The sequence below is a fragment of the Puma concolor genome, chromosome D4, assembly GCF_028749965.1.
Source record: "Puma concolor isolate L17-30 chromosome D4, mPumCon1.1.hap2, whole genome shotgun sequence".
NCBI classification, from domain to species: Eukaryota; Metazoa; Chordata; class Mammalia; order Carnivora; family Felidae; genus Puma; species Puma concolor.
In genome coordinates this window covers 86,887,776-86,909,474 of record NC_141679.1, presented here as the reverse complement: position 1 = coordinate 86,909,474, position 21,699 = coordinate 86,887,776, and the positions used below count along the sequence as shown (strand labels likewise).

Here is a 21,699-nt window from a genome sequence, read left to right as displayed (position 1 = left end):
TGAGAATCAGCCGGGCGCCTGGAGCAGGGAAGGTGCTCGGTGAGCGCCGGCTGATAAGTCAGCATCAGCAGCCTTGTCATTATCCTGTTATTAGCAGGATTGTGTTTGCCCAGTAAATATTTGTCGAGTGAGAGCCTGGAAAGTGTGTGGCTCCAGCCCACGAGTCAGCATGGGCTGAAGGAGGCAAACAAAGCCTCCTGGGAAGGGGACCCTGTGACTGACCTCGGTGTGGGGCTGGGGGTGGGACGGGCATAGAGGAGGTGAGGGAATGCCAGAACACAGGCGGGGGGGGGGGGGGGGGGGGGAGGCTGTGAGTGCCTAGCTGGAAGCCAGCAGTCTCAGGCTTGAGCCCGTGGGGTGAGAAGCTAGCCCTTGCTAGTCAGGGGGCAGTCCAGGGGGCCCTGACTCAGCCCAGGGAAATCCAGGGCATTTCCTTTCGGTGACCTTCACTCTCTGTCCCCTGGATGGCCAAGGGGTGGCAGAGGGAAGGGTGACAGGAGGGAAGGGTGCCAGCCCCACCTCTGCAGGTGGCCTGGCCCTGGAGTGGCCAAGCAGTAGTCCAGAGGCCCCTTACCCTGGCTGGTGGCCCCTGGACACCTCTGGGGGATTCCCCTCTGGGGAATCGGCTTGGCAGAGCCGATCCGGCCTGGGAGTGGGGTCCGAGCCAGGTCAGCCAGGCAGCCCCAGCGCCGGTGCTCAGGTCCTTAGTAGCTGAATTCCATGCGTGGTGGGCTCCAGAGTTGCCCTTGATCACCTCGCCACACCTCCCCACCCAGTCCTGTTGGCTTCCTCTGGGCTGCCCGGGTCAGCCCGTACGCGGGCTTCGGGTCCCAAGACAGAATGGTAGAAGAGGGTGGGGTCTGGTGGGAGAGAACTCGGGGCACCGGGGCCAGAGCCTCTTGGTAGTTGGCTTGGCTGGTCAGGTCAGCCTTCAGGGCTCCATCTGCTCACCTGACAGGTGGGTGCCTCCTGCAGAGGGCCGCGGTGAGGACTCCATGAGAGAATGAGGGGAGCAGGTGGGGCTCCTGAAGGGTGTGAGTCCAGACTTGCCGGGTAAACTCCGGCCCGTGGCCTCACCTTCCCGAGCCTCAGTTTCTCTGTGTGTGAAATGACACTCAGAACAGCCATCTTGGGCCAGAGGAGTGCGTGCAGCCTCCAGGAGGGGGTGGGGATTTCGTGGGGCTTCTTGAGGCCAGATGGGATTGTGCGGAAGGGGACCAGTATGGGCCTCTCTGAGGTGGCAGAACAGAAAGAGTCTGAGAAGGAGGGTCGGGCTTGTTTCCTTCCTCTCCTCGCCCTCCCCCAAACCCAAGTGGTGGAAAATATGCCAGTTTACCACGAGACCCGAGGGGGCCGGAGCTGGCTCACTTGACCTGGCTTTCAGGATGTGTTGGTGGTTTCTCAGCGGGAGGGGGATTGGGGATGGCCGGAGGCGTCAGCTGGCGGGGGGGAGGGGGAGGTCGGGGGAAGGGAGTGGAGGGGGGATGGCTACTGATGACATAGAGGGAGTACCCCCCCGAAAGAAGACAGGCAGGCCCACAGTCCGTGCCACAGTTGACCGAGCCGGGGCAGGTGAGGGGCCATGCTGTCCTCGCTGGTCCCACAGACGCTCGGGGAGACAGGAAAACGTCATTTACATGACAAACTGGGTACCATGAAGGAGAGGACAGAGTGAACTCAGACTGGGGGGGACTCTGACCTTGTCCGGGTGCTCCACAATGGCCCCTCAGAAGAAGGGCCATCTCCGCTGAGGACCTGCTAGGAGAAGAGACCATCAGACTGCGGGAGCAGCACACGCAGGGGCCTCCGCTGGGCCTTTCAGTGGCTCATCCAGGATGGTGGAGGCAGGACCCCAGCCAGGTTCCAGATTTCCTGGAGGGTGGGCCAGGGCCGCGCATCGGAGCCCGAGAGCGTCACATGACCAGAAAGGTTGTCTGGACCCTTGGTGTCGTGGCCACCTCCCCACCTGGTGACAACAGAGGGCAGAGGTGCCTGGACCGGGTGTCTGGCAGGTGCACACTTGTGTGGTAGGAAAGCCCAGGTGAGCTGCTCTGGGTGGGCACAGCTGGGAATGCTTCCCTGTTTGGAAAAGAAATATCACAGGCTGCCTGGGTCCCTGAAGTGGGTGACCTCTGATAGAGCGAGGCACGAGAATCACTGTGCATGAAAAACACCCTTAGTAATGCCTTTGTTTATCTTGAGTTTATTTTTATTTATTTGGAGAGATCTAGAGAGCAAGCAGGGGAGGGGCAGAGACAGAGGGAGACAGAATCCCAAGCAGGCTCCGCGCTGTCAGCACAGAGCCCGATGCAGGGCTCACACTCAGGAACTGTGGGATCATGACCTGCGCCGAAACAAGAGTCGGCTCCTTAACTGACTGAGCCACCCAGGTGCCCCTAGTAATGCCTTTCATGTTCATTGTAGGAGAACCGAAGTAACACGTAAGAGGAGTAAAATGAAATCAGTCACCTACAATCCCTGAAAAGCAGGGATTTTTGGTCCCATTTTGCCACTCCGGAAATCGGCCATTGTGGTAAATCGTGATAATATCTTTTTTAAAAAAAAAATTTTTTTTTAACGTTTATTTATTTTTGAGACAGAGACAGAGCATGAACGGGGGAGGGTCAAAGAGAGGGAGACACAGAATCCGAAACAGCTCCAGGCTCTGAGCTGTCAGCACAGAGCCCGACGCGGGGCTCGAACTCACGGACCGCGAGATCATGACCTGAGCCGAAGTTGGCCGCTTAACCAACTGAGCCACCCAGGCGCCCCTCGTGATAATATCTTAATAGAAATAATACTAATTGTCATAATAACATCAATTGTTTTTATTAGAAATAATACAAATAACAATGGTAATAGTAGTAAAAAAAGCAACAACCCAGAAATGATAAAAACGGCAGTTGTTTTGTGTGGGTGCAGCTCATAGCTGGCACGGCCTCGTTCTGAGGGGTTGTACTTCTGTCCACACCTGTGACGTGGGCTCAGGCTCAGAGAGGCAGAGCCGCTTGTCCAGGGCTCCCGTGGGACGGGTGGTGGAGCCGGGACTGGAGTCTGCGCTCTGACCACCCCCCACCCATTGAAGATTCCCCTCGCAGCGCTGGAGAGCTTTGCAGAGTCCAAAATATTTCGCCTGGGCTGTCAGGTTCCGTTTCATTTCCAGCAGGCCTTCCAATGGAAACACGACTCTGCCATTTGAAAGTCTTCAAAATAAAACCCAAACCCGCAAGTAGCCGCCCTTTACGGGCTGCCTCAGGATCTGGGGGTGGACTTGGGGGGCGAGGGGGCTGGGAAGGCCTCCCCAGGCCTCCCGCTGCCCCTGAGTCAGGGCTCCTGCCTCCAAACTGGAGGCCTGGGGTCTCACTAGCAAGGGTCTTACCAGGGTGTCAGGAGAGCGGTTTGCTCTTTCTTTCTAGAAAAGATGGAGATTCGAGAGCTGGGTTGAGAGGAGGTCCCTGTCTATATATAGCCCACTGAGCACAGCTTTGTGACTTGGGCAAAGCCCACTGTGTGTGCGCATGGGGTGGGGGTGGGGGCCGTGGTAGGGGGAACCATTTTCTTTTCCTGTAAATATTTTTATCCCTCGATAGGAAGCAGTTGAGGGGTCCTATTGTTTGAGTACAATGGCCCTCATTTTCCAAGAGTGTTTTGGCATTTCCCCTTGAAGAGTAGCGGATAGGTTGCTGGGAAGAGGGGGCCCCTGTGAAGAGGCAGGGCCTCGGGGGCCACAGCTTGGGACCAGGGCTTACACCTGGCTCCGGCTGCAGGGGGCAGCCCGAAGCTGAGCCAGGAAGCTGGGAAGGGTTAGGCACATCAATAATACTTTCTCCTGTTATTACATAGGATACGTGTTTAGTTTTTGCAAACGTCACCGTATTTATTGCAGAACAGATAGAAGCTGTTGCAACTCCGCCCGTCCGGGAGTAAGCCTGCTCCCTGTGGCCTCTGTATCTCCTTCCCTGGAGCTTCCTGGTGTGGGCTTGCTCAGGAAGCAAGCTCTCAGAGATGGCCACCCTCCCTCCTCCCCAAATCAGTCAGTCTGTGGAGCGGGGAGACTGACACAGACCGAGCCATCCTAACACTGGCTGCTGCATATCTCGAGCTGAGCGGACTGCCCGTCAGGTGCCAACTGCCCGTGTGATCCTTGCACATGTCACATTCTTTGCAATACTTGGGATACCTAGGTGAAGTCAGTGCTGTCACTGCTCTCATTTACAGATGAGGAAACTGAGGCTCAAAGAGGTGATGGGATAGGCCCGAAGTCGCACTGAGTCAGACGTGAAGTCAAAGTTGGGACTTTTCAGGAAGATCTGGGCGTTTCTAATGCCCACATTGGTCATCGGTCTGCCAGGATGCAGGTCAAACATTGAACCCTCCAAATTGAGGTCCCCTCCAACTCCATCCAAATCCGTGGAGTGCCATTTTGTTAGCTGACAGAGCTGGGGAGGCTCTCTGGAGCCACCTTGGCCAGGTTTTTGTTACCCTGAGCGGAACCTGAGGCCTAGAGCAGGAAAGAGACTTTCCCCGGCACTAGGGCCTTCACCGTACTGGCCTGCGGACATATCCCCTCCACGCTGCAGTGGGGGGTGCGTGGGTTAGCAGCCTGCCATGGACTCCAGAGACCTATCCCAAGGTGAGTGTGCCTGTCTAGGGCCAGGACAGAGTGGGAGACCTTGGTCCTGGCTGGGCCCTGAAAGCTGGCCTGGGTTCAAGTCCTGGCATCACTATGGCTCTGTTTGGACCTTGGGAAAGCCCCTTCATTGCCCTGAACTTCACTCTTCTTATCTGCCTCATGGGTAAGATGCAGCTTTGCCTCCAAGAGGAGGACTTGGGGGGATGTGCTCAGCAAGGGGTGAGCACACTGTCCCCTTCTCAGGGGACCCCGTTGCCCTGCTGGACGGTTGGGGGAAGCCACGCCTCACTCACTGCCCCGGCCCACCCCTAGGTGCCATTGGATGAGCGCATCATCTTCTCTGGGAACCTGTTCCAGTACCAGGAGGACAACAAGAAGTGGAGGAACCGCTTCAGTCTCGTGCCTCACAACTATGGGCTGGTGCTCTACGAGAACAAAGTGGTGAGGCCCCCCCACCCACCCTGCCTCGGTGGCCCCCCTGAGTCTCGTGCCCTGCCCCTTCTCTGCAGCCTCCACCTCCAGCCTGCTTGTTCTGCTGGGTTCCCTCTAAACAGGTGTCCAGGTGCCCAGCTCTGGGGGTCACCTTTCACTTTGCCTCCCCCTAAAACCAACTCGCCACTAGCCTCTCCCCACCCTCCAGGTTGCCTCAAGTCCATCCAATCCCTCCATTTCCAGGCCCTAGTCCCCCTCCCCGCCCCCTCTTCCTGGCTGGGCTCCCTGAATCTCTTCAGACCTCTCCCATCCTTGCTCTTCAACAGCCACAAGAGTCTGGCCATTCCCTTTCCCTGCCCCCCCTCCCCCCCTTACCCAGGGTTGTGGTCCCATCTTTCCTTCCTGATTCCCTTGCCCGCCTTGCAGCCTCCTGCTCTGTACTGGGTGCGTAAGCATCCTGCTGATTGTTCCTTATCTTTGCCTTGAGCCCTTGGGGAAGCCCTACCTGTTTGAGCCACAGACCCAATTTCTACTACCAAACATTTCTCCAAAGTAGCCAAAAGGACAGGCCCAGAGTGCCCTCTGTTCAAGGAAAATCAATGTTAAAGAAATGTAAACAGTGTGGGGGGGAGCGGCCTGATTGCCCAGGGCAGTGGTTCTCAAACTGATAGCTTGAATCAGAATCACCTGGGAGGCTTGTTGAACAGGTTGCTGGGCCTGCCCAGTTTGGTCTAGGTCTGAGTGGAGCTGAGAATTTGCATTTCTAACAAGTTCTCCGGTGATGCTGTTGGTGCTGATGACCTAGGACCACACTTTGCAAATCGGTGTCCCGGAGGCCCTGAGCCGTTCTGAAGAAATGTGTTGGGTAGTGACACCTAGTGGCCAGGTGCAGCATGGCAGCCCTGCTGTATGAGCTATGACCTCAGAACCACTTTTTACCCACCCTGGTGAATGAAAGCAGCGTCCAGACCTAATTCTCCTCCAAAGGGGGCTTGTGTGGAGCTCAGAACCTAGGAATTTGGTGGACAGTTCAGGTAATGATCAAAGACTCTGGACGGGGATAGACCATGTTCATGTCCTAGGTCGGCTGTGTACCGGCTGTGTGAACTTGTGGCTACCGATGGTACTTGCCTCTTGGATTGTGAGAATTTTGTGAAAGGAGGCTTGCATTGTCCTTAGCACGGTGCCTGGTGTGTAATAAACACTCAGGCAGTGGTCGCCGCTGGTGACAGGGACGGCAGTGCCGGTCACACTTACAGTGCCTGGTGGTGAGGCCCTGTGCTGATCCTATCACACGGATCATCTCAGGGCTCACACAGCCCTGTGGGGTAGGAGCTGCCCCTGTCCCGGTTTTATAGACCAGGGAACTAAAGCATAGGAGGTGAAGGAGCTTAGTGTCAGCATCACACAGACAGTGTTCAGTGGAGCCAGGATTTGAGCCCAGAGCTTGGATCCAGGTCACTACAACATGTGGTTTTTCTTTTCTTTTCAATATTTATGTATTTATTTATGTATTTATGTATGTATGTATGTATTTAGAAAGGGACAGAACAAGAATGCAAGTGAGGGAGGAGCAAAGAGAGAGAGGGAGAGAGAGAATCCCAAGCAGGCCCTCTCGCTGTCAGTGAGGAGCTGAGCGGACCTGAGCTGAAATCAAGAGTTGGACGCTTAACGGACTGAGCCACCCAAGCGCCCCCTACACCATGTGGTTTCTAATCAGTGGGTGGGCTCCTCCTCCTCTTCTCTCTCCCTCCTCCCCTTTTCCTTCCCCTCCTCCTCCCTGCCTCAGGCAGACAACACTGAGAGAGAGGGCCCTGGAGCCAGACCTGGAAATGAGAGTTAGACTTGGCCACGCTATAACCCCGAGGGACCATTCCTCTTGTCCCTTCCTCAGGCCTACGAGCGACAGGTCCCACCACGGGCTGTCATCAACAGTGCAGGCTACAAAATCCTCACCTCTGTGGATCAGTACCTGGAGCTCGTCGGCAACTCCTTACCAGGTAAAGACCCCCCCATCCCAGGCCGAAATGCCTTGCTTAGGCCCAGGACATTGCCAGGGGGGAGGGCAGCCCTGAGCTCCTGTCCGTATTTGCAGAGAGAATGGCCAGGCCTCAGCAGGGAGGCTGAGAGGGGGTTTGCCTGAGGCTGAGCGGGCGGGGATTCAGTGGGACTGAACCATTGTCGGCTCCCCCCTGCGTGCCCACTTCCTGAGCCTTACGGTCACAACTATGCAGCGGGGGTCCCACTCTCTGCCCTTTCCACCTCCCTGAGGCCTTTTAATGCCCCTGGAGAGGATGACCGAGGTGAACCTCTTTGTAAACCGTGGAGTCAGTACTGCATTTGCGAGGAGTTATTCTAGGCGTCCTGTTTCCACCCCACCCTGCCAGGGACTCCCAGAAGCCTTACAGGAACACATCTGCCTCCCAGATGATCCCAGGGAAACCAAGGGGTGGGGGAGAGGCTGATCTAGGGGGCAGTCTGTGCCCCCGGATAGGGCTTGGGAGTACAGTGCCCCGTGTGGTTGAGGGCTCAGCTACAGCCCAGAATTCCTGGATTCCAGCCCCGACTCTGGCTTTGTTTTTGTTGTGTCTTCTCCGGCAACTTGGCACCGAGAGGACTGACCTTGGGGTGTCGTGTAGACCCCTCGAGGTGCTGTGTACACCCAAGCCCCACCCGGGGACTCAGAGCCAAGGCGCAAAGAAGAACTGTCATTGTATGATTAACAGTGGCAAGGTCCCAGCCCAGGACCACTTATCTCACTGGATCTCGAATATCCTTGCGGACAAAATGGAGAAAAATCTCCTTTTATTTATTTTCTGTCCCCCACCCCCAGACCTCCCTTCCCCCCCCTTGGACATTTAAGCCACACTTTGGCCTGCACGGCTGAAATTTGAAGGGAAACCCAAGAAGGTAATGCTCGGCCTTTGAGCCCGAGGGCTCTGACTCTGTGTTATTTGTGTTTTCTGCACGGAGCGTAGAGCCTTCCCCAAGATGCGGCACCAGCTCTGAGAAATGAGTCTGCACAGACATCAGGGGGTTCTGAGGTCCCTTTAGCCAGGCTGTGGGGGATGCAGTGAGAAAAAAAAAGATGCTGCCTTCTTGCTGACTCACTGGTCAGCCCAGAACAGGTCAGCCCTCTCTGGGCTGGAGCCGGCAGCCCCTCGGAGCCAGGCCCAGGGATCTGCTGCCCGCCTCCCCCGGCAGACGGAAACTGCGGAGAGCAGCGGCTCAGGGGACCCTGTCTCCTCAGGGACCACATCAAAATCGGGCAGTGCCCCCATCCTCAAGTGCCCCACGCAGTTCCCGCTCATCCTCTGGCACCCTTCTGCACGGCACTACTACTTCTGCATGATGACGGAAGCGGAGCAGGACAAGTGGCATGCGGTCCTGCAGGACTGTATCCGGCACTGCAACAATGGTGAGACGCCATCCGGCCCTGGGGTGGTGGGGGGAGGCCCCGGCGCTGAGTGGCGACACCTAGTGGTCGAGTGTGGTGCGGCAACCCTGCTCTACTAGCTGTTGCAAGTTTCCGGCTCGGGGCTGTAGGAGGCCACTGCGATGTTGCCCTTTAACCTTCTTCCTTGAAGAAAACAGTTCTCTGCTACTCGGTGGGGGGGAATATTTGGGGAAACTGTTCTCAGAGGGATATGATTATTGAGCCCTTGGACCCTGGGTCACAGAGTAGCAATCTTGATTCTGCCTCTTTCTAGCAACGGGACTCTTGGAGCCTGTATAAAATGAGATAATAATCCCTCCTGAGTCTTAGGATGTTTGTAAGGAATCACAGTGAGAGTCCACCTGATGCTTGGTGAGGACTTATTTAATTAAAAAAAAAACCTTATTTTACTTTTTTTTTTAAAGCTTATTTTGAGAGAGCACACGTGTGTGGGAGGGGCAGAGAGAGAGAGAGAGAGAGAGAGAGAGAATTCTAAGCAGGCTCTGCACTCTCAGCACAGAGCCCGACGTGGGGCTTGATCTCTCGAACTGTGAGATCATGACCTGAGCCGAGATCAAGAGTCGGACACTTAACCAGCTGAGCCACCCAGGGGCCCCTAAAAAGATTTTATTTTTAAGCAATATATACACCCAACATGGGGCCTGAACCCACAACCCCAAGATCAAGAGTTGCACGCTCCACCGACTGAGCCAACGAGGCACCGCATGACTTTTTTTTTATCATATCATTTCTTACCCCTCACCGGTAGGGTAGCCTAGAAGTTCATGTCCTTCCTTGGGGCCTCAGGGTTCTCTTCTGTCAAGTTATGAGCTCTCTTTCTGTTCACTCATTGACTCAGCATTTTTGTGTCTGGGCACTGAGGACCCAGCAAGGGGGCAAGATTCGGTTCCTGCCCCTGTGCTTCTGGTGGTCTGGCCGGGGAGACAGATGTTAAACAGGAGCAGCTGCCTGGGGTGCTGGGTGGAAGCCTGGAGCGTGTGTGTGCACAGAGGGTGGGCTAGCAGAGGTTGTGTGTGCCCTTGAGGTCACAGTTCAGCCAAGACCCGAAGGGCGAAGGGCGAATGGTCCTTGGGTGGGGGGAGGAGTGGAGGGAGGGAGGAGTGTTCTAGCCTTGAGCCTGGAGGCAGGAAAACAGTCTAGAGGAGGAACTGCTTGAGGCCCTGCAAGTGGGGGAGGGTGACCCCAAGTGCTGGCAGGGGCACTGGGCCAGGTCAGGAGGGCCCTTCAGGGCTCTGGAGCTTGATCAAAATAGGGACAGTGGGGCACTGAGGGTCTTTCTGCCTGTGGCGCAGGAATGGCCTGTGCTGGTTGTTCCCGACTTCCTCCTGATGACCTGGCCTGGGGCAGTGGGGGGAGGGAGCCACCGCCCCCACCCTCCCTGCTCCTGCCCACCTCGGACAGTGTGGGCACTCATGCCTGGAGGCCAGGCTGCTGTGGTGACTCGGCTCGCCCCACCCATCCTTTCAGAGCCACCTCTGGTCTGGAATCTGTGAGGTGGGAGGACCCAGGTCTTCAGTCAGGCCAACGGCTGTCACCTGGGCCAGGCCCGGCCGCCCACAAAAGGCCTCCTGTTCCCGGATCCCTGGGGGCTGCTGGGCCAGGGCTGGGCGGGGGCCATCTGGGCTCTGGCCGCCTGGCCTGGGTACCGGCCCCGTTCCTCCCTTCTTCCTCCCTCCCCTCAGCCCCGGCCCGGCTCTGCCCTCTCCAGGTTTCTAGCGCTAATGGCTGACCCGGCAGGACTACTCCAGGCCAGGTCCGGGGTGGGCTCCCCACGTGTACAATGTGAGGATGACAGGTTCGAGCTTTGTGGGATCGCTGGGAGGCCTAAATGCACTGGTTTGGGCAGAGCTCTTGACCCCGGGCCGGGCACCGTGCAGAGAGCTCCCCAGGGAGGCTGAGGGAAGCCCCGTGGGTGCGGGTGCTGTGGGTGGGAGGGGGTGGGAAAGAAGGGGCATCCTGTGGCTGGATTTAGAGAAGCCTTCCCTCCGCCCTGAGGACTGTGGGAAAGTTCTCTGCTTCCTCCAGCGTGGAGGCAGGGCCTGGAATTGCTCACTCGGGGGCTGCCAGGAAGTGGGGGGGGGGAGGGGGGGGTGGGGAAGGAGGCCAAGCTGGGGGGACGCCAGCCCGTCCCAAGGCCCCCCTCACATCCTGCATTCCTGGAGCAGCTGGGGGTGGCAAGAGGCAGCTGGGGCACGGAGCTGAGCCCTCAGGGTGGGCCTGGGCTGCAGAGGTCAAGGCCTCTTCCTGTCTGACTGCCACCCCCCTTCGCCTGCTGCCTGGGGCTGAGGAATGCAGCTTCCTTTCTCAGTCTGACCCTGAGGACCCCACAGGCAGGAAGTCACCAGGTCTGGCTGAAGTCGGCTCGTCCTGTGTTAGAGCCCTAGGGCTGCCATTCCCTCCCTAGCTGTGTGTCCTCGAACCAGTAACTTGGTGTCTCTGAGCCTGTTTCCTCATCAGGAAAAGTGGGGCTGTTTGAGGATTGGATGAGGGAATGCGTGCGAGGTCTCGGCCCGGGGCTAGCGTCTCAGTCCACTTGGGCTGCCCTAACAAAGTGCCACAGACTGGGTGGCTTAAACCACGGTTCTGGAGGCTGGAGGTCCCGAGGTCAAGGTAGCTTAGTCTTCTGCGGCCTCTGCCTTTGACTTGCAGTGACCGTCTTCTCCTGTGTCTTCGCACAGTCCTCCCTCTGCCTGTGCACGCTTTGCATCCAATTCCCTCTTCTAAGGACACCAGTCATGTTGGATCGGCACCCACCCTAATGGCCTCATTTTATCTTAATGACCTCTTTAAGGGCTGTATCTCCAGATACAGTCACCTTCTGAAGTACTAAGGGGTTAGTTAGGTCTTTAACATAGCAGTCTGAGGGGGGACAGAGTGCAGCCCCCCCCCACCTTGTGACAGCCAGGCTGGGGGTGGGAGTGGGGGGAAGGGCTCAAGAGGGGGCCCCCTCTCTTGTAGAAAACTCAGCAGCTCAGCGAGCAGAGATGTCCTAAGGGTCTGAGGCTGCATGTGTGGCCGTGAGAGCCAGGCCTGGGGACCTCGCAGCCTCCTTCCTGCCTCCCCAGCCTTCCATCTCCCCGTCCCGCCACCTGGAAAGCGGCCTGGACTTGCCAACGCCCCTGGCTTGTCGTCTGTAAATGGAAATGCCCTCATGTGAGAGAGGTTGCATGTGACGCATGGCCCACATTTTCTAGGCAAACCCTGGTCTCTGGGAAACCGTGTCCTCCTGAGAGCCTGAGGGGAGGAGGGGGTGTCCTCCCCTGGACTCCTGGGCAGCACCCACCTCGGGCTCTGCACGCACCCCAGCTCAACACCCCTGCTCTGTTCTGGTCGCACCTGCCTGATCTCCAGTCCCTGAAACGTACTGGGGAGACCCTCCTCCCGCCCCCGTCCCGGACCAGGATGCTGCCCGCAGAGGTGGGGCTGTGCCCAGTTCCCACCGCTGAGACCCCCCTGGACTCTGACAGTGACTCCTGTAGTCAGCCAGATGAGATAGGGGGTCCTCCCCTCGAGAGGGGCTTTTTCTCTGCGGGAGTGACTCAGCCTGCAGTCATCGCCATGGGAGCTGGGGTTTCGGAGGCGCGGACTGCTGTTTCCCCTTCCTCGGCTCCGGCTCCGCGGACACAGCGGTTGGGGGCGTGCTGCCAGGGTGGCCGCCCGCTGCCTGGCTCCCGGTGCAAAATCCCAAGTCGGATTTTGCAACTTCCTGCAGCTTGCCTCCCCAGCACCGGGTCTAGGGGGGCCGTGCCTTGTTCGCTGACCCACCTCATCAGCACCAGGAAGGTGGACGCGATCATGTGGGGCCACCAATAGCACAGTAACAGTAACGCCACCAATAGCACAAATCCAGGACTGGTGTTTTCTAGTCAGACCCGGACGCGGTGGGGAGCGAGGCCGACCCAGGGCAGCAAGGGCAGCGGCTCACTGCGGCTGCCGGAGCCTCACGGTGGATGTGTGAGGCCAGGCCGGGTCCTTGTTCCCACTGTTCAGAAGAGGAAACTGAGGCCCTTAGGGTTCAATGATCTGGAACAAGAACTACGGCACAGGGACCAGAAATCCGCCCATTGCCTGTTTTTGTAAATCCAGTTTTCCGGGCTCGTTGGTTTCCAGATCGTCTGTGGCTCCTTCCCTGCTGCCGTGGCAGCGCTGGGGAGTTAACGACAGAGCTCATCTGGCCCGCGAAGCTGAAAATATTTACTGGCTGGCCTCTTGCAGGGAAAGTTTGCGGGCCCTGATGTAGACAGGGGAGGGAGCAGGACTGGAATGAGGACTCCTGGGTCCCTCTGACTCCCTCTCTGCTGTGCCCGCCACCTCTCCTGGCACAGGGTGGTGACCTCTGGGCCTGGCTCTGCCGCTCAGTGGCCTGACCTCGGAGCCTGCCTGTTGATCTGTCAAGTGGGGTTAAGGACAGTCTCGGGCGTGGTTGGGAAGGTTTAAGAAGATGAGCGTTCAACGGAGATTGCCTTGGTGCTGCTGGTGGAGGGTTATCATTGCTGTCGCTGTCATCGCAAATGCTACCATCACGGTTACTATGAGGGCAGTGGAGTTGCAGGTGGGGGTGTGCACGTGTGTGCACTTAGGGCGGGGGCGTTCTGGCAGTCAGTCCCTTGGTCTTGGTGAAGGCCATTGGGCCATCCCACGGACTCCTCCCTCCTCCCCTCTCCTGAGCAGGCATCCCTGAGAACTCCAAGGTAGAGGGCCCTGCGTTCACGGACGCCATCCGCATGTACCGCCAGTCCAAGGAGCTGTACGGGACCTGGGAGATGCTGTGTGGGAACGAGGTGCAGGTGAGGAGACTGCGGAAGTCACCCTAAGGTCCAGAGGGTAGAGCCAAGCACAGAGACTCTGGCCTCGGGGGGGCCACTCCTGGCTTGCAAGGAGACAATAAGACCATTTTGGACGGGTGGAGATACTTATTTGATCTGATCGCTTATAGATCACCTATCCTGAACCAGGTGCGGGGTGCTGCTGCTCCTTAGTCCGGCTCTCTATCTAGCAGGAGAAGCAGACATTTGACAAAGAAACATACATACTTCTGTGTGCAAGTGAGGGGGAAGGGGTGTGGTATTCCAGACAGGGAGGCAGCGTGTGCAAAGGCCCCGAGGTGGGACCCCGATGCCGAGGGTCCTGTAGGTCCCTCAAGCAGGTAAGTTGGGACCTGGTGGAATGATGCTCAGGAGAGAGGCCAGTGGAGACGTGAAGCCAAGGTCAAGCCCAGAGGTGGGGCTGGAGTGGCCAGCCTGTGGAACGTGGAAGGGAACCCGCCATCTGGACATGCTCTAACCCCTGCCCCGGCTCGTGGCTCTCTGTCCTAGATCCTGAGCAACCTGGTGATGGAGGAGCTGGGCCCTGAGCTGAAGGCGGAGCTCGCCCCGCGGCTGAAGGGAAAACCGCAGGAGCGACAGCGGCAGTGGATCCAGGTAGGCGGGTGTGGGTGTGGAGGCGGGGGTCCCGGACCCGCCTGGCACCCTCACGCTGACTCACGGCACTGCCCCCAGATCTCAGACGCTGTGTACCGCATGGTGTACGAGCAGGCCAAGGCGCGCTTTGAGGCGGTGCTGTCCAAGCTGCAGCTGGCCCGGCCAGCCATGGAGGCGGCCATCCGCACGGACATGGACCAGATCATCACCTCCAAGGAGCACCTGGCCAGCAAGATCCGAGGTAGGCAGCCAGCTGCCGTGCCTCGGGGGCCAGGGTGGGCCGCCTGTCTGTGCCACCGACCCGCGTACTTTTCAGGCTAAGTGACTTGATTCAATGGTCATTTAAAAAAAAAATTTTTTTTTAATGTTTATTTTTGAGAGAGAGAATGTACATGCTCATGCGAGTGGGGGAGGGCAGAGAGAGAGAGGAGGACTCAGGATCCAAAGCAGGCTCTGCGCTGACAGCAGAGAGCCTGACGCAGGGCTCGAACTCACAAACGGTGAGATCGTGGCCTGAGCCGAAGTGAGACGCTTAACCGACTGAGCCACCCAGGCATCCCATCGATGGTCATTTTTAAAAATGAAATCAAATCTGGGCCATTGTTCTTCTGACCCCTGGGAGTTGTCCTGTGGCTATTTCTGCAAACCCGGACCTGGAAGATGTAAATTTTGTCAAGGAAGTTCAAGTCTTTTGCTCATCTATGGTCAGTCACAGACTTGACCCCGGGGTTAGTATAGGCATCAGTTTAACTGTAATGATTCACTTTGATCACATCTCACTTTTCGGGGTCTGTTCCAGGCCCCCTGTCCCCCCCCCCCCCATTGGCCGTGTGCGGTTTCAGGGCTGGTCCGTTGCCTGAGGACTACTCTCTCCTACCTGTGTTCGTTGTGATCCAGATGGAACACTGAGAGCTGACATTTATCTTGGGCAACAAACCATCAGCCAGCCAGAGAGAGGGACATCAAAACACGCCCTGGGTGCAAATGGAGCTGGTCATGCCCCCGAGCAAGCAGCCTTTTACATGGCGGTGCAGACCCAGGCACACCGGCCCGTGTGTGAAAAACCCAGAGGCTCGCTGAATCTACCAAAGTGTTTTTTGTTTTGTTACAGCAGTAAGATGGCTAGAGAGGGGTTTCTTTCCACCTCGAGCAAAGCAGAACGCTGACCCCTCTGGACTAGCAGTTTTAGTTTCTTGCCATCAGAGTTTTAGAAAGATCAGGGTCCGATCTCAGAATCCCCTGTTGTTTAAAATTTTTTATTTATTTTTTTTCAACTTTTTTTTTTTTATTTTTTTTATTTTTGGGACAGAGAGAGACAGAGCATGAACAGGGGAGGGGCAGAGAGAGAGGGAGACACAGAATCGGAAACAGGCTCCAGGCTCCGAGCCATCAGCCCAGAGCCTGACGCGGGGCTCGAACTCACGGACTGCGAGATCGTGACTTGGCTGAAGTCGGACGCTTAACCGACTGCGCCACCCAGGCGCCCCTAAAATTTTTTATTTTTGAGAGCGTGTGAGTCGGGGCAGAGAGAGGGAGGACAGAGGCCCCTCAGCAGGCTCCAGGCTCTGAGCTGACAGCAGAGCCCGATGCGGGGCCCCGGCTCACAAAGAGCCAAAGTCGGATGCTCAACCGACTGAGCCACCCAGACGCCCTTCCCCTGGTTTTGGTGCATGTACCTACAAATCATTCAGTTTGATGTCACTAGTGGTTTTCTTTAAAAGCTTGGGCTCCAGGTGGCTGGGGGTTGCCCCCCGGCGGTGCCCTCAGCTCACCTGCTCCCTCTGGGCGCAGCCTTCATCCTCCCCAAGGCAGAGGTGTGCGTCCGGAACCACGTCCAGCCCTACATCCCGTCCATCCTGGAGGCCCTGATGGTGCCCACCAGCCAGGGCTTCACCGAGGTGCGGGATGTCTTCTTCAAAGAGGTGACGGACATGAACCTGAACGTCATCAATGAGGGCGGTGCTGACAAGCTGGGTGAGGTGAGGCCAGGCCCCTGCCCGGGGGAGGGGCAGGGGGGGGCGCGGAGTGCCTGCCGGGCCCTCCTGCGATCCAGGGCGTAACTTGTCACCAGAGGGGCTGCTGGACACCCGGAGGGCTGAGGGTGTGAGAAACGGGGGGCAGCACTCAGAGAAAAAGGGGATCACTGACCCCCTCCACCAGGCTTTATAAACCAAGTGGGTTCCTGAAGTATCAAAGGACTTAACGGGGAGGGAAGGGGAGGGAGAGAGGGAAGAAGTGAGCTTCTGCCAGGAGGTAGAACAACTTACATGCCTTTTCACGTACCCCAACATGGGGGCCGGCCCATCTCTCTCACTTCTCAGTCACCTGGTTCTCAGGGTGCACATCCTTCTATATCTGATCCCATAATCTTTGCTCTCCTCTTTCACACCCTGGACTGAGGGGTCCACAGACAGCAAGAATCCTAGAAATTGAGAACCAGAAAGGACCTTAGAGATCATGAGACACTATCTCCTAATTTTGAGGCTGAGGCTCGGAGCGGGTGAGCGACTTGCCCGAGGCCACCTGGTGCCGCAGAAGCGATGAGAGCCTCCCTGCTGGTACCAGGCTGCGGGGCCTTGCTCCAGCCTTCGTTCCCTGGGCTCCCCCAGCCACCACCCCCTGCAGGTGGCCAGTGCCTGGAGCCCCAGCGCCGAGGCAGGGTGTGGGTCTGCAGGCACTGCCCCTGCCCCGGCGGCCCCCCGCTCAGGTCCTACACATCCCTGCTTCCCTGCAGTACATGGAGAAGCTGTCCCAGCTGGCGTCCCACCCCCTCAAGATGCAGAGCTGCTACGAGAAGATGGAGCCACTGCGGCTTGACGGGCTGCAGCAGCGTTTCGATGTGTCCAGCACGGCCGTGTTCAAGCAGCGAGCCCAGATCCACATGCGAGAGGTGGGCCCGGAGCAGCCCCCCTCCCCGCTGCTCCATGCCCGTCACCCACCTTCCACCGGCCCAGCGTAGGCCCCTATCCGGGCCTTAGGCCCTGGCCCCCGTGCAGCCCCTGGAATGCTCACTCCTGCTCCGGCCTCTTGGGCGCTCCCGTCTGCTGGGACGCTCATTCCTCTGGCTGATCTGGCCTCCTCTTTCAGGTTTCTGCCTGGAGACCCCCTTCCTCCGGGAGGCCCTCCTTACTCCCCAGGTCCCTTCCTGCAGGGCCCAGGATCTCTGCTTCCTCGAGGCAGGGATTGGCCCGGTGCTTGGCATTATGCCAGTGCACAGCAGACATTCAGGAAAGATGTGGGTGCATGAGGGAATGAGCACGCAGGCCACCCCTACGCCTCCCTGGCAGGCCTGGTGGGGGCTGGCTGAGGAGCCCCCCCGCCCAGGCATGCAGGAAGGGGGCTGTGCTCCCTCTGGGGCCTTGACGCACCCCATGGTGTGCCCCGCAGCAAATGGACAATGCCGTGTACACCTTCGAGACCCTCCTGCACCAGGAGCTGGGGAAGGGGCCCACCAAGGAGGAGCTGTGCAAGTCCATCCAGCGGATCCTGGAGCGCGTGCTCAAGGTGAGGCCGGGCCCCTGGGCCGGTACCAGGATGGCTGCCCCCGGGGGAGGCACCATGGACCCCTGCCCCCACAGAGGAGGAGGAGGGCAAGGCTCAGGTCAGACCTAGCGACCCCGCCCCTGGCCCCTCTGCCCTGGCAGAAATACGACTACGATAGTAGCTCGGTGCGGAAGCGATTCTTCCGGGAGGCGCTGTTGCAGATCACCATCCCCTTCCTGCTCAAGAAGCTGGCGCCCACGTGCAAGTCGGTGAGCCCCCCGCCCTGGCCAAGCCTGCTGCGGCCCCCCCGAGCACAGCCCCCTCCGCGGTCCCCAAGCCCAGGGCGGGCCTGACCACCCCCTGCTCTGTCCCTGCCCACCCTGCCGCCGCAGGAGCTGCCCCGGTTCCAGGAGCTGATCTTCGAGGACTTTGCCAGGTTCATCCTAGTGGAGAACACGTACGAGGAGGTGGTGTTGCAGACGGTGATGAAGGACATCCTGCAGGGTATGGGAGGGCCGGCGTCGTGCCGGGTGGGGACCGTCACTGCCCGCGGGCCGGTAGACAGGGCTGCTGAGAGGTCTTCCTGCAAAGGTGGCGAGACAGGCCTGGGGGTTGGGTCAGGCACGCGGTGGGAATGTAGGAGGGTAGACTTGCTTCTCTGGGCCTTAGTGTCCTCTCCGGTCTTTGGTACGAGGGACAGGCTGACACGGTGGTTACCAGCCCGGTAACCACTACTCCTCGCCAGCAGTGAGGCCTGGCCGGGTGGGGGGGGGCAGTTCCCAATCATGACCCCAGGTCTGGCTGTCGGGAGGCCTGGAGGGGATGACGTGGGTCATATTTAGGCGCAGTGTAGGGGGTGGTGGCGGCGGCCGTGGAACCCGTGGTAAATGTCCCGACCCCCCCCTTGGGCTCCACAGCTGTGAAGGAGGCCGCTGTGCAGAGGAAACACAACCTGTACCGGGACAGCATGGTCATGCACAATAGTGACCCCAACTTGCACCTGCTGGCGGAGGGTGCACCCATCGACTGGGGTGAGGAGTATGGTGGCAGTGGTGGGGACAGTGGCAGCCCCAGCGTCCCGGAAGCAGCCCCGCTTTCGGAAAAGCGACGGCGTGCCAAGCAGGTGGTGTCCGTGGTCCAGGACGAGGAGGCAGGGCTGCCTTTTGAGGCTGGCTCGGAGCCACTATCACCTGCGTCCCCGGACAGTGTCACCGAGCTGCGCGGTCTGCTGGCCCGGGATCTGCGGGCTGAGAGCCCCCCGCCGGCTGGCCCTCTGCTCAACGGGGCCCCCTCCCAAGAGAGCCCCCAGCCCGTGGCAGCCCCTGAGGCCTCCTCGCCGCCAGCCTCGCCCCTTCGGCAACCCCCTCCTGGAAAAGCTGCGGACCTTGAGCCCCCCAAACCTAGTGACCAGGAGACTGGGGAGCAGGTATCCAGCCCTGGTGGCCGCCCCCCCATCCACACCACCACCGAGGACAGCGCAGGGGTACAGACTGAGTTCTAGGCCGGTCGCCCCTGAGCTTCTGCTGGACATGGGTCACCCCCTCCAAGGCACAGGCAGGCTTGGCTCTAGGCGGGGAGCCCCGGGTCTGTGCCTTGGGGTGGAGGTCGGTGGGGCCATTGTGGCACCTCTGGGGCTGGGCAGGGGTGGCCCACCTGAGTCACTTTATTGGGTTTGGTCACACTTTGCTCCTGTTTTCTCTCCTGTGGCATGATCTTGGGCTTCCTGCTTGTGCTGGAAGCTGGGCACAGCCGAGGGGCTGAGGTGTACCCAGTGATCACCGATTCCCTGGGTCCTCCTCTCCTGCCTTTTATGGCCTCGGTTTCCCTCCCGGGTCTCGCCAGCCTTCTCAGAAAGATGGAGGTAGAGTGGTTGCTTGTTGTGCTACTTGGCCACTGGCTTCTCTCCCTTCTCACCAAGGGCTTTATCAGAACCAGGACCAGGGAGCACTGGGGGCCCCAGTGTCCTCCTCAGTCCAGGCTGGGCCCCGAGAGGCCGGTTTGGGAGGGGACACGGGCCTTGTTTTCCCTGCTCTGGGTGAGGGGAGGTGCAAGGAGGGGTCTCCCGGCTGTAGCCAGGCTGGGGCTGCTGGGTTGAGGGGGATGCCTCATGGAGGAGGAGGGGTGAGGTGGCTCGGATTGGAATGAGAAAGGCCCAGAATGTGCTGGTCTGTGGAGAGGAAGTGTCTCAAGGGAGGGAAGAGGGGGTCTGTGGGGAAGCATCGCTGGGAGTGTCTTCAAGGCAGGCTGAGGCGGCAGATGGAAGGCTGCTGGAAGTGGAGCAGGCTTCTGCACCCCCCCACCCCCGGCGCTTAGCCTATCTCCTGCCTATTGGCAGCCAGCCTCCCGGAGTCCCTCTGTCCCCCTTGCCTGTCTCGGCCACATGCTGCGGGGTGGGATGGAGGGGAGTGTGGCCGTGTGCTCGGAGACGGGGTCTGCGGGGTGGGGGTGGAGATTCCTCTGTGGGCCACTCCCAAGGTACACATTGTCCACCAGGGGAGCTGAGTACAGCTCCCCAAGGCGCTGCCGGTGGCCCCTCTGAGGATTTGGGGTCAGGCTTGGCCGTTGTTGCCTCCAAGTCACCTCACCCTGAAAATTCCCTTCTCAGATGCGCTCCTTCCACAGCGGCTTGTTCCTGGGGGTGAAGGTCTAGCCGAGGTAGCTCCACCCTGGCAGCCCTGTCCCCAGGGACCAGGACTTCCTGCCTGCCCCAGCGCCCTCCTCTGCCCCGCACCCTCCGTCCCCTTCCTAGGGCAGGGGCTTCAGACCCATGGGACATACGTGGTGGCTGGTGCTCAGGGCCCCCTTGGTCCCCCCAGCCGGACTCTCCAGTGCCTCACTAACCTGCCATCTCGTTCATGTGTTCAGATGCTCTCCTCTAGTGCCTTGGGGTTTTCTCAATCGTCATTCCCAGATATTGTACTGAAAATATTATGCAAACTGGTTAAGCTTTACTAATCAATAAATGATTTAAAGCCAGTGGCCTGTGTGTGTGGTGCCGGCAGGAGGAGACCGGGGCTGGGCCTGTCCCACAGCAGCAGTGCGCCCTGGCTTTCTGGGCTCAGTCCGAGTGCCTGTGTTACCCCATCTTAGAGGAAACCGACCCTGAGAGAAGGCATGCAGGGCACGTAGGTGGCTGGCACGTAGGTGGCTGGCCTGTCGGCAGCTCGGCTGAGCCAGATCGGTGCAGGGTGTTCCTCGGGTAGCCCCTGGCGATGGTGAGGCCAAGGGGGATGGCAGCATCTTGCAGGCCATGTGGCCCTGGGGCGTGCACAGTGGGGGTTGGCCCTTGGGCTCAAGCTGGATCCACAGATCCAAACAGCAGCGTTGGCCCCCAAGACTCTTCACACAGCCTTTACCGAGCACTTACTGTGGTGTGTGTGCTTTCTGTGCAGGACCAGGAGCCCCAGAGCCACTCTAGGAGGGGGGTGTCCTCATTACCATTTCACCACCATGTAAACTGAGGCCCAGGAAGGTGTGGACCCTTGGAGGTTATGGGGCATGGGACACACCCCCTGGCTTCCCTGGTGCCAGCTTGTCCATGGCGGTCTGTGGCTGAGGGCTGGTCAACGGGGCTGGGGTGAGAAACAGCAGGGACTATGGGGGCAGCGACCAGAGATTCAAGTGCAGTGTTGCTGTTGTCCTTGGCAAGGCACCACACTCAGCCTCAGGCTCCTCATCTATAAAAGCAGGAGGGGGCAGTCCTAAAATTCCTTTCTCCCAGGGCCTAGTGAGGGGTCTAGGTGGTTCGGAAAACACTGTGCCCGAAGTAGCCCTGCCCACCCAGGTCTCAGTCTCCCCTCTTGGCCAAGGTGAGCCCAAGTCTGGGGCAGAGGGAGCCACCAAAGCTCCCCAGGTCCTGGGTGGGAGGGGATAGGGTAGGGGAGGAGACCCCAGCTCTTGCCTGGAAAACAGAACTCACAGGGGGCCTCGTCCTATCCTGTTTCAGTCCACAGGACCTAATGAGGCAGGGAAACAGAGGCCTAGGGGAGACAGGGCTCTGCCACCTCAGGGCTTCCAGGATTGCACCTGGGTGCCCCCTGGTGGCCACTGGCCTGCATCTGGGCCCCATCGTGTCCCACGCTTAACGTGTGGGGAAAGGAGTCTTGGAAGGCCGGCCAGGGTTAGGGGTAGCTGGAGGCAGAGCCCAGGTACCCTAATCAGACCCACCTCTAGCTCAAAGAAAGCTGTCCTCGGTTCAAAACCATTTACCAGAAAATGCACAATAAATGTGCAGCTCTACATCAAGTACAGGTACATGGCTCCTTCTAAAATTG

At 58.9% G+C, this 21,699-nt stretch overlaps 1 protein-coding gene across 1 annotated transcript in view; it reads left to right on the top strand.

Annotated features, from left to right (window-relative positions):
- The window catches only part of NIBAN2 (niban apoptosis regulator 2), a 53,901-nt gene extending 33,500 nt beyond the window's left edge, over positions 1-20,401 (top strand). The window contains exons 3-14 of the mRNA XM_086684076.1: positions 4,946-5,074; positions 6,960-7,065; positions 8,316-8,483; positions 13,194-13,309; positions 13,838-13,942; positions 14,021-14,183; positions 15,734-15,921; positions 16,677-16,832; positions 17,330-17,446; positions 17,587-17,694; positions 17,818-17,929; positions 18,343-20,401. Of these exons, the coding sequence (XP_086540202.1) occupies positions 4,946-5,074; positions 6,960-7,065; positions 8,316-8,483; positions 13,194-13,309; positions 13,838-13,942; positions 14,021-14,183; positions 15,734-15,921; positions 16,677-16,832; positions 17,330-17,446; positions 17,587-17,694; positions 17,818-17,929; positions 18,343-18,926 (2,052 nt within the window). The 3' untranslated portion in view covers positions 18,927-20,401. The remainder of the gene's footprint in view (positions 1-4,945; positions 5,075-6,959; positions 7,066-8,315; positions 8,484-13,193; positions 13,310-13,837; positions 13,943-14,020; positions 14,184-15,733; positions 15,922-16,676; positions 16,833-17,329; positions 17,447-17,586; positions 17,695-17,817; positions 17,930-18,342) is intronic.
- Positions 20,402-21,699: the final 1,298 nt, after the last annotated feature.